The sequence below is a fragment of the Schistosoma haematobium genome, chromosome 3 (assembly GCF_000699445.3).
Source record: "Schistosoma haematobium chromosome 3, whole genome shotgun sequence".
Lineage (NCBI taxonomy): Eukaryota > Metazoa > Platyhelminthes > Trematoda > Strigeidida > Schistosomatidae > Schistosoma > Schistosoma haematobium.
In genome coordinates this window covers 29820668-29833676 of record NC_067198.1, presented here as the reverse complement: position 1 = coordinate 29833676, position 13009 = coordinate 29820668, and the positions used below count along the sequence as shown (strand labels likewise).

Below are 13009 nucleotides of genomic sequence, written 5' to 3'. Positions count from 1 at the left end.
ACTAGGCTATAGGGGAAAATTTATAGCGTGATGATTACAGGTTTGTACAGTCCACTTAAACTATAACTTATATCAGGGTGCATTAATCAACTACCTTAAAAATATGGAACTCAGTATACAGAAACAAAATGTGAACATTCATAAATTACTACTTCATTACCAAGTACATTGAAGTAAACAATACATTCATAATAACTGGAAACATCTATTTAAAAATAAATAAATAAAAACAATCTTTTTGACGGTTGATTTCTTTTTTTTTAAGAATAAAATTTAATACACATGAAGTACAATGGGAAGAAATTTTTCTGAAAAAAAAATGTTACTCTAAAGAAATTTGTAAAAGGAACTAATTGCTTTAAACATATGAAGTACACAGAATTCATGATTACTAAGAAATAAATTCAAAAAATATTTATCGTACAATCAAAATCAAAATTATAGAGTGAAATGAATTAATGTCAATAATGAAGGAAATGATGATGATGATGAAATAAGAAATCAACGAGACTATACAGTTTTTCACTAACTTAACAGTTTAAAATAATGAAAAATCTATACATGATTTGATACCGGATGATAAATGTATGGAATTATACAGGGTCGGGTTAATATATTTTAAATGATAATTTGTTATAAATATTCTTTTATTGAATTGTTGATTATAACTGTCCATTCAAATGAGACTGTCTAAAAATACATTAGCGTTGATGCTCGTAATGTTACAAAGTCCTGACTGTTTTTTTATGCATAAAAAGACCGGTGAAACAGTATTGTAATAAGAAATTGAATTAGCTTTGCAGTTTGATTGTGTAAGAAATGATTTGAATAAACTTTTATGACTAATAATCATGTGAATATATATATCATACAGAAATCATGGTTATCTTTTAATGAGAAGTATTACTTTCATATTTCAATCCCTTTTGTTCATCAACTGTTATATGCCCATCTTCATAAACTCTCGAGTTTGATTCATCTGGTGTTGGATAACATGAAAATACACTGGCAGCTATGTTGTTATAAACATCATCGTTTATTATACGTTCATGAACTATTTCTATATCATTATTCTTATCAATGTGATTTTCATTTTTAGTTACAGTAATCATACCTTGTTCTGGTTCTATTCGTAAATTACGTGTATATTCAATGGGGAAATAATCTAAATAAAAACATGCACCATTCCATATTAGCGTTAATGTTTGAATAATCAACATAGATGCATGGAATAGATAATTGCACCATGCAACGATAGCAACTAATAGGAGAATTGTAGACAGTATGATACTGCAAGCTATCCAACTAATCAAATGCCATCTAGTTTATAAATGAATAAAAATTAAATAGAGATATTAATACGGTACAGAAATGAGTATTCAGTTGGAAATCAAATTATTATAGGTAAAAATAAAATCAATATTTATTTTCTTATTTGTATCAGGTACCTACGTTTCATGCCACTCAGAATTCATCAGCAAAGCATACCTGCGATCTTGATAGAGATATCGCCTTCATTAGGATTTGAACCGACATTACCCACCTTCACATTACGGGAGGCGATACATCATCGAACTATTCGGATAAAGACTGACCACCTTCTAAAAAACTGAGCTATTTACAATTGATTGTTCACTGAGTAGTGACCAATGTTATGTTTGTCTAGCCCTAAGTACACAAAACGTACACAGAAATTGGTACAAGTATTTAGAGCAAAAATGAAAAAAAGTTAAGTATCTTAAATCGAGCTTTTGAGAAACTCATGAATCATCAGGTTACAAGTTTGAACTCGATTTACTTCGGAAACCGGATGGTGTCACTAACTAAGCAACACAACAGATAAATATCCTGAATAACAATTTCTCGCAGTTTGCCTCATACATCTCTCCCTTTTAAATACATATAACTTAATTTTCATTTCATAACATATATTAATTGATGTTATATATTTGTCTGACTAGCTTGATATACTATTCCTGTATCACTGGAAATTAAATAATAATGTAAAGCATAGCTACTTATACATAGCGCAATTTAAAAATATGCTACTAGAACACCGAGAATAAAATAACTGGGATAACAATCTGTATACTAGATTCAAATTAGATTTAATTTATATGAAAAACAATAGTGTTAACTTAAACAAGTAAGTATAACACAAGGCCATTGAAACTGATGATTAAAGTCATTCCTTGTTACGAATTTCATTGAATTAAATTAAAAAATTCTTTCTTATTTGAGTTTTAAAAAGTTAATCGTCCTACAATCAAATATCCTCTTAATATCCTAAGGCGTAACCGTGGTAATTGTAAACCAATGAAAGTTTAAGAGAAAAATATTATTGGTGAAAGAAAGTGTTGTTAATTAATAAATTGTTTTGTAGTGAACGTAACTAAAGATTCATAATAATTTATTCAACAAAGATCGAGTGAATAGTCTCAGAGTCAACATATATAGTATTCATTTGTGGTTATATGTTAAAAATTTAATTTGGAGAATCCTTACTAAACTGATAAAAATTATTTAATGGAAGATTTTCTAAGGACAAGATACAGAATCTCATATTTTAATTGACAATTAACACTAAGAACAAAAACTTTCTTAATCTTAGAGATATTTTACTACCCTGTTACTGCATAGTGAAACAGATAAAGACTATAAGTTATGATATGGTATTACAGCTAACAATTGCATCCTATTTAAAGCTTAAGACAATTGAACAATTAATTGCATTTTTCCGAAGTCATAATTAATGTTTATGAAAGTAGTAGATTGGAAATAAAACACTTCATTTCCAAGTGTAGTCATATGTATGTTTACTTGAAACACATACCTGTTACAACTGTAGGATAAAAAGAACATTGATAGGCGAAAGCCCCTTAGATCGATCTTTTTGACATTTATCATAACTAATCTTTTAGTGAACTGTAAAAAATAATTAATGACACTGAAACATTTTAGTAATTCTGTTTTTACTGTATTACAACTACAATGTTATAATAAACTACCTATAGACTAGAAAAAAAACTCCCTATATAAAGGAAATCGACCCTCTGATGGTTCAAGTAATGTAGTTTATAAACCATGACAAATATTAATAACATCGTTTTGAATATTAAAAAAAAAGAAACATAAGTAGTAACAGTAATGATAACAATAATTACTAGTAATAATAATAACAGTGATAAAAAATAAGTGAAGTGATATAAAAATAAAATTTAATAAAAACTTTAACCTCTTTCCTATCCTTTAAACATGTTAGACTGTCTATATTGGATGACAAATGAATAATAAAAAACAAAAACTGCATAATCTTGAATTATATTAGATAAAAATAATTATGATCGTATCTTAGGTGATTTCACCTGTTAAGTGATAATACACTAAAACTAGCAATTAACATAATCTTGTTTGATTGATCCTATTGTTAACCTAATCCAATAAATTTTGTATTCCCTATTTTTTGTTGATTTTATTGGCCCATTACAATTTAGTGAGATCTGTTTTGTCATTTATGTACATTACAACAAATAATACTGGTCACATTTACTATTATTGATTATTTCTACGATCTATAATAATAAATAAATAATATATTTGTAATATCCCGATGAGTAGAAAAATTAGATTTTCTGACGTTTCATGACTTAGTGTAAGGCACTTCTTCAGAGAATATATAACCACATTGAAATTAATCCAAGTTCAAATAGTACAATAGTACAAATAGTACTATTTAAATTTGGATTAATTTTAATGTGGTTATAAAGTCTCTGAAGAAGTGGCTTACACTAAGTCATGAAACGTCAGAAAATCTAATTTTTCTACTCATTGGGATATTACAAATATATTAATTTATTTATAACAATCTACCCAATGCTCAATTTAACCGAAATTATCAAGTCAAACTTTGGTAATGAGATCTATAATAGCGTTGATTTAGTCATTAAGATAATTGAAAATTAGAATTCATATTTATTAATGTCTATTAAACATTGTTATAAATGATGGTGTTCTTATGTTAATCGATACATTCACATATTTACAAATGTTACAATAAGATTTGATGTATTAAATTTTCTTGGATTGTAAAATTCTATATATTACTGAACTGATTATTAAAGGTGAAATGAAATTTAATGATCTTGATATATTGTTGGTAATGATTCAATAATCTGAAATCAGATGATTAGTTATGAAAGTTGCACGATGGATAAATAAACTGTTAGTCTTGATATTCGGGACTGTTGGGCACTAATAAATGGAGTAAAGAGTGAAACACTATCATATTTATTGAACTAATGGTATTTTCATTTGATTCTGAAATAAAAGATGTATCTAAATATCAATAACAATGTATATTTCTGGTTTACTGAACTACAGACAACACTACCATGAACAGGCTACTAATTAGCTCTCCAAATCCCAATACATACAAGAAACGCTTTAAGCTGTTAACTCATAAAATTCGCAGTGTTAAGGTTTTTAAATAAAAAACAATTGTGTATCCAGTGTTATATAATAGGTAGTAACCATAATTTGCTGTAGTAATCAGGAAATAATAACAACATCTAGACACAAATAAGCAACTTGACTAGCAGTTATATCTCAAAACTACAAACAGACAATTATACATTAATTATCTCAGTTACGGTGAGTGCATAAGACTAATAAACATCAATCAAACGAGTCTTCTGGCACAAATTAACTAGATAAAGGGTGAAGCGGTGGCTTAGTGGTTGAGGTATTTGGTTCTAAGTCACTAATTGAACAGTTTGAACTTTATCTATTTCGGTTTGGGTGACCGGTTAGTATCATCAGATCACATGCTTAGATTTTACCTCCAAGTGCATGAATCCGTACTTGGTAAATGAGTTGAATAAACTGAATAAAATTAGTAAATTATGCAACAATAAATACACGTACATAATGTCCGAAAAATCAACCACAACTACATAAACATTTGTCTTACATTTCATGGTTTGGTAGTGCCAAATAAGAGTTGTTGACAGTTTGTAATAAGAAATACTTCCCAGTTGTACTGTACCAAAAATCCTATATATATCATATACCATCGTAATAGTTAAAGTAACACATTTATATTTATATATATACCATATATATGGTATGTATGATATATATATATATATATACTTACCGATCACCAATATATTTCCAGAAGAAACGCCATAGAATTTTCTTTTTATGTAAATATCGGAAACTATCTAAATAATCATCACTGGGTTTGACAATTCCATAAATTATAGTATAATATAGCATCTAATAAAAAACAATAAGAAATAAGTAACAATGTCTAATTATAAAGTTATTTATCAATAATACACGACTACACCAACTAATACTTCGGTAAAGTATGAACGGAAATATGAACATGTTGATGTCGTTATTTTAGTCATACACATTACTATTTGACAAGTATTTTTTTAGACTAATGTGTAAGTAAATCGTTTGATTCAGAGATCCTCCCATACAAGAAAATGTTATAAAAGTTTGTAATTGATTGACATCACGACACAATTATTGAAACTACTCTAGACTATGAAAAAAGTCGGTTGCCAAAGAATGATGAAACAGCATACGCAATAAAAAAATTTACTTGTGCTGGATGTATTAATTACAATAAAATAATATCACTGTGATCGATTATTTAAACGAATTTCTTCTGCTTAACTACATATGTTTATACTGTTAGATGATACAGCCAAATAATTCAAATGAAATCTAAACACTACTAACGCGGTTACACTGATCATTTAAAAAAACATCCGAAGTGAATATAAATAAATGTATTCCAATAACAAAACAATCATATGGATGAATATGCAAATAGGTGTCATTGCTAAGGTTTGATTTGATAATTTCGAATAAATTGAGCATTGGGTTGATTGTTATAAATAAAAATAACATATTTGCAATATCCCAGTGAGTAGAAAATTGGATTTTCTGACGTTTCATGACTTAGCGTAAGTCACTTCTTCAGAGAATAAATAACCAAATTAAAATTAATCCAAGTTTTTCAGAAAATCCAATTTTCTACTCATTGGGATATTACAAATATATTATTTTCATTTAGAATATGCAAATAGTTTATTTTATAATACAGAAATTTTTAAAGTTTCCACAGCAAAAGAACTTAACAAATTTCCATCAATTCAGCTAAATCAAGAAAACATGATGTATAATTTTTTCTTTAAACTTACCTTTCCTATGATCTAGTTTTTTAAAAGGTGGTAAAACACCTAAATATATTAAACACTCAATCCGATTTCTAACCCTAACCTTGAGTACTTAATTTTATTTTCATTATTAAATTAAATCAACCACGCTCAACAAGCAGTGTTCTGCTTCGATATGTGCATTGTAACCTAGAAGCAACTCGCTCCTACCTGACTCACCCTTATAGGTCAGTTTTATCTAAAAGATGTAACATTTATTTGCAAAAAGATTCAACCATCAGATGATGAGGAGTATATATATATGTACGGACCATATGTATTTGACTAAATTGTTGACGCATTCTTAACAAACGCTATCAAAATGTCCTTTTACGAAACATCTAATGTAACACATGTACTACCATCAAGTTTTTATATCCCCATAAAACAATTAATCACAAAATACTTAAATTTCCAATGCAGTACATCTTTTATAAACATTCATTTTTCTCTTACCCTTATTTTTTATGGCTTACTCCATTGAATGAGTAACTGACTATAATTTTCGTCACAACATACTGCATTTGAATGATTTTCGACCCCAAATATGTTACTACCACAACTGCTGATCGTCAATTTTCAATAACATGTCGCTCCATTCATACTGAATACAGTTGGGTTAGAATATGTGAAACTATACCCTAGATATTTAAATTTTCGACAATCTCAGATGTCTTACATTCACATTAATCCAGAATAGGGGTTGTCATAGAACGCTTTAAATGGTGATGAACATGTTCAATGTTCCAAAAAATCGTCATATACTCATCTTTTCGAAACTTATATCATACTATACTAAATTTATTTGTCCTTTAGTCAAATTTCATCCATTTTTCTTCATTTCAATCTCTTTGAAGCCGTCGAATGTCACCATTTCTCTTACTAGGTTTAATTTGTTAAGTAATTGCCTAGTTTTTAGGAACCCAGAAATACTGATAAAGAAGGCTTATAAGACTAGATCATCTTTGTGGATTAATCAACTTCACAGCACTTAGTTTCCATTTCTAATCATGAGAGGAATAAAAGTATCAACAGTCCAACTTGAATTGTGGTCAATACTTCGAGATGTATCCGATTACAGAGCACTGTACATAATGTTTTGCTACTTCTCTTGCTTGCTGATTGAAAATATGAAATAGTGTAGTTTGACAGTTTAACCTCATTTTAATCAGTCAGTAAGAGCAATGAGACAGAAAGTGAAAATTATTGGTATATAAGAAGGGGATAAACACAAAGAATATTCAAAAAGAGAAAACTAAAATGTGTAATTCTTACCTACCTCACGTACGAAATGGAATAAAGTAGGAGCTGCAACAAGCCAGAACCAGTCGATATTTTTATTCCAGGACAACAATTCTAGAGAAGCATGGGAATCATATAAGTTGGTATACCACCAAACTGATGTTTCCGATGGATGCCACCGAATTCTGTGAATATAACAAAATGAATTATTTCGAAAAATGAAAAACATATGACATTAACAATTAGCTTACTGTTTCTGGACTGTTATAAGCTTAAATTCTAAACTTAAGACGTGTGTAAGCATATGTATTAAACTGAGATCGATGCCATTATTCCAAATATTTCTGGATCGTTCCCAAAGCGTTTAGTAATTGTTTCATTCAAACAGTTGTGTCATCTACACTAGTAAATAAATGAGTTATGTTAGGGTATCTCTGCAAAGTCATAAGAAAAAAATTTAACCATGCAATCATATTCTTGACGAAAACGTTTAGGCGTGAGGAAATTCCGTAGCCCTAATAAACACTGTTTGTTGAGATCAATTTAAAGGACAGTTCACCACCAGTTCTGACCTCACCAGTAGTGTACGTAAAACTGATTTTTAGTAGATTGATATTTCTACAATGTGACTTTCAATAAAAATGTTAACATGAAACCTTCAGTCAAAGGAGCCATATGACGCCGTCAAATCACGAAGCATTACTACAGTAGAGTCAATACGTTTGCATAAATTATGGGACCTATTAGAAATTTACAGCCCGGTTTTTATATTCACGACCAGATCTGGAACCTGCTGGCTGCTTTTGTGTTTGCTATTTCCAAGAAATTTAGGTGCCTCATGAGTGTCGGCTAACAACTTATGTATCACACTGACTGGTTGATGCGCTGTGATTACGACAAAGCGATCATTTTTTTCTTGTGAAATTGGATAATTTATAGATAGGGTTAGTTAGACAGGATCATTACTCCCTTTCACACTAAAAAATCACTAAAATACAACTCCTGAGCCCAAACTGTTATCTTTTAAGAACCCTCAAAATAAATCTTCACACACTTCAGTCTAGTTAAATCTTAACTGGATTTATGTAGAAAAAAGCCGAGAATAGTTTCGATTCCAGTCACCAAGAAACTATAAAAACAGTATGGGGTAAAAACCCATGGAACGCAAATATATCGTATCAACTGAAAACACACTAACAAACCGAAACTTGCAAGAATGAGAAAAGGGCAGGCAAGACGTGTATAAAACACGAAGTAAGTCTTTGAATGTCGTGCAGAGCAAGGGTGTTACGGAACAGAAACGCCCCACCGAAAGCTAGAGAATTGGCAAGACCAAAGTGGAACAACTGCATGGCGTGCGATTGCGGCAATAACCTGTGAAATACAAATATTAGTACAAATACTAACCAGATGAAGATCAATGACACAAAGTTGATAAAGTAGCATGGGTCCAACATGAACAATAAGTATTTATTTTTCCTAAATTTGTCACCCATAATAGTCAAACGAGAGGTACCAGTAGTTGTAAACTCTCAGGAGGTATAAAAGGATGAAAAGAGAAGAGAAGCTGTATAACACAAGTGCCGGTCTGATAATAGCGAAACACATTGTAGTAAGAATAACAGACATTGCTACAACAAAGCACAGCTTCTCACAAAGTTTCATCTGGAACAAAAATTTAGGCGACAAGAACAGTTTGCAGTTCCGAAGTAGGTTTACTATAACATGTAGTTAACACACAGCTATGTGCATCATCTACACCTTGACTCTTTGCACCGCAACCAAACACAGCGCCACAGACATTTGCGCGATAATGACCTGAAGGTGCAAAAAAATGACGTAATATAAGTATAGTTTTACTTTCGCAGCTAGCTGGTAAAAAGTAGTACAAAGTATAAAGAATAAGGGAATTTTTATTTAAATTTATTCAAAAATGCCTTAAAAGATATTTTTAGAAAGACAAATGTTCGAATGGTACAAATGGTTGTGGACGGAATAGAAGTTTTCGCCTAACAGGATCTCATGTCTAGTAGCGATGGACCACCAACACATCCAGACAGGAACCTAGAAATATTACCGATAATAGAGGAAAAAAGAAATTGGTAAATCATAGTAAGACAATATCCTTAGTCCTGAAGAATAGGTCAAGTTTCCTCTTAAGGGACTCCTAGGAAGTCTCTTGGACTAGCCCAACCGGCTAGCAATAATAGTAACCATAGGAAAGTGAAAATAACCGACATACCAACTACGTACCATATTCACAGTTTACTTTTCCACTAACGTTGATATTACTATTTCGTTGATTTCTTGTCACTGATGTGAATCGCAGCAACTTAGACAGAAGCACGTTCTTGTCATCTTAAATTGTCATAACTACCTGCATATGCTCACGTTTAATGTGCTACAATTTTTTGACACTAGTTAATTGGATATCTATAGCAAATATCTCGAGCGGATAGATCTAAGTTTACACTAACGGCTAGAATTATATACCACTTGTTACTTGGTATATATAAGAAAATAGGGAAGGTAGCAATAATAGTAACCATAGGAAAGTGAAAGTAACCGACATACCAACTACGTATGGGACCTCCACTTATGATATCTTTCGTAGAATTTGTGTCAAAATTCAGTATTCCATCGCCACTACGTTGAAAGAGCTTCCCAGAACCATGGCCTAACAATTCATGAAGTCCAACTTGAAGTTCGAAAGAACTCTCCGCATGATCCACATACAACTTCTTGTCTTCCTCTCGGAGAAATTCTGATTTAGGGTCCTAATACGAAAAATAGGTTATACAAACAGACTTTACCTTGAAGCGAGCACTGAGTACATTCCCCAAGGATACATTTTTAAATCCATCAACTTGGCGCACATCATCATAGTTAGGAATATTAATTCCAACAGGGATTCCTGAGGTTGCAAACGTTACTACGTCCAAACTTGTAAAGTCTGGTTGTAAGAACCTGTCTTTTTCGTAAGTAGAAGGCCATGGCAAATTAGATAACAATTCAACAGCATTGTCTACTAGCCGCTGAAATTTAGATGACATTGATCGATTCACAACTGCGACAAATGACTCGAACTCTGCACGTACACCTAAAGGATCACGATAAGTTTCAATAAAGCCAATGTAATTTTCAACCACAGGGCATTTGTCCTTGACCCATAGTCTAGAAGCATCTTTGTGAGAGTCTAAGGACCCAGTATAAAAGCTCTGAGCATAATGATCCCACATTTCTGATTCGATTTTGTTAAGAGAGTGTGCTTTGGCATCTAAAGAGCAGTCAACCAGTAACTCCATAAGTTCGCAGTAGTCACCGTACTCGAGCTGCAAAGAAGTTCCCGAAGGAAGGGCATCAAAATGCACAGGTTGAATTTTTCTCAGCCGACGCAAACCGAATCGAATAAACTTTGGAGTTGGAGTTACTACTCTTAAAAGTCGGGTATTATACGCTTCAATTTTAACGTTTTCCAGATATTTTTGAACTAGTTCAGCATCACTTCGAATACAGTCTTCAGAGTAATAAGACGTTATTTCAGTGGGACTAAAACCAAGGCGTAAACGGCGAGGACTTAACGAATAGATGGCTGGAGCTATTTCTTTCCATAAAGCTTTAAGACCAGTTTCTGAATTAGAAAATTCACTACTCAACGATAAAAATTCTGTTACCCTGTCGACATTGATAGCTGGGATGAACTTGGTGTCCCCAAAAGACAGGTAATTCCCGAAATTACCCAGCACTGAGGCGAAATAAGATAAAATGTGGGTTATTTCCTCATCGGAAAAATTATTTTTGTCGCTTTTCAACAAAGGAATGTACGTTCTCCAAATGGAAAAAGCGACTGACAAACAAAAATATTCCAGCAGACTCAGGAGATGTTTGAATTAATCCTATGAGACCTCCAATCCAAGACGCTTGTGTGCAGCTGAAAACATAATCCTTTTCCACATTGCTAAGTGATTTGAACGCTTCAGTAACATTAAGAAAATGCACGGGAGGAGGTACATTGATATAGAAGTCCATATTACGATAAAGTATATGCTGTTTGCAAGCTCTGAGTATGCTAACAGATTGAAGATAGCGTATTGCTGGTCTGAAGATAGACTGGAAGTGAGAGAAAACCTACAAGGGATGTAAAGAGTAATTCTGATAATAGTAACTCACAAAGATGAAATCCAGAACATGATAAAAGTTTGTATTGACCACTAATTAGACAAAACAAAGGGGTGCAGTTATACCAGATGAGTTAAGAGAATCGCACAAACCGTGATATCCTACTAAAATTGATGGAATCCCTTCTCCAATAAATCTCTACAACCTTGCTGAACCAAAGTGGCTCTCAAAGGACCACCTAGATCAATATAAAGCATATCCAGCAAAAATCTGAATGTAATACGGGTTCTATGAAACACATTGATTTGGATATATATGTAACCAGTGTTATTACACTACCTATTTACTTGTCGAATACAAAAGGACAAGCCAAAACAATACTGGGTCAACAAGTTTTTACAGATGACTACATATATCACGAAACACTACTAAGTATCTCACCACACAATAAGATGTACATCCAATCTTATAAAGCACTACGTGGCAGAAATGCATATAAAAACTCAAACCAAACTAATTGACGTACTAGGCATCAGATATACGGCATTAATCTTGAAATCTTTAGTCCTGGGTAATAATGATAGGTTTATTAACCTATAAAAGTAGATCACAAGTTATCGTGTCAAGAATCTGAGTGGTTGGAACAATCTTTGTAAGTGTAAGCTGACTAGATTATTTTCAACCCGTTAAATACAAATTTAAAAGCAAAAGGAGCCGACTCATGAAATTACACTCAGTCCCCAGCTGAGAAGAAACTATGATGTAAGCCCACTCTTCTCGCCAAAAGGTTTAAATGGTTGTGGACAGAATAGAAGAAGCTTTCGCTTAACAGTCTTCCGGGTCTAATAGCAGTGGATCACCAACACATCCAGACAGGAACCTAGGTATATTAACGATAATAGAGGAAAGAAAGAAATTGGTAAATCATGGTAAGACACTAGCCGTAGTCCTGAAGAATAGGTCCAGTTTCCTCTTAAGGAAGTCCCTTGAACTAGCTCGGCTGACAGCGAATTCTAGCACTTGACAACTTTCTAGGAGTAGAAGTTGTGTCTACAGTTCGTTCTTCCATGTTGTGTCTCCAGTTTCTGAGTGTTACCTCTTAGGTTTGTGTTGGAGCTAAACTTAAGTAGGTGTTTAAGGGGATGTCCAGAAGTGCTAAGGATGCTGTAAGGCCACATCTAAGACGTCTGTACTCTAATGGGTGAAGATTTATTGATTGGAGGCGCTCTTCATAAGGCTTGAATTTAAGTCCCCGAATTGATTTCGTAGCTCGCCGCTGGATACGCTCAGGAGTGTCCTTATTCTTTTGGAGTGATGCAGGCAATACTACGTTTCCGTACTCTAACTGGGGACGAATAAAACTGTTGAAGATTATGTGGAAAGTTCTTCCGTCAAACTGGCCAAAAATGCGCCTC

The 13009-nt window shown here is 32.3% G+C and overlaps 1 protein-coding gene across 1 annotated transcript; it reads right to left on the bottom strand.

Annotated features, from left to right (window-relative positions):
* Positions 1-890: 890 nt before the first annotated feature.
* DPP3_2 (bifunctional diacylglycerol diphosphate phosphatase/phosphatidate phosphatase) lies at positions 891-11131 on the bottom strand (the record flags this gene model as incomplete). Its single annotated transcript, XM_051219022.1, has 8 exons — positions 891-1320; positions 5156-5277; positions 7513-7660; positions 8688-8849; positions 8883-8954; positions 8992-9140; positions 10022-10252; positions 10289-11131. Coding segments are annotated over 8 exons (2157 nt in total), but the record flags the coding sequence as incomplete, so codon positions are not given.
* Between the last annotated feature and the right edge of the window lie 1878 nt (positions 11132-13009).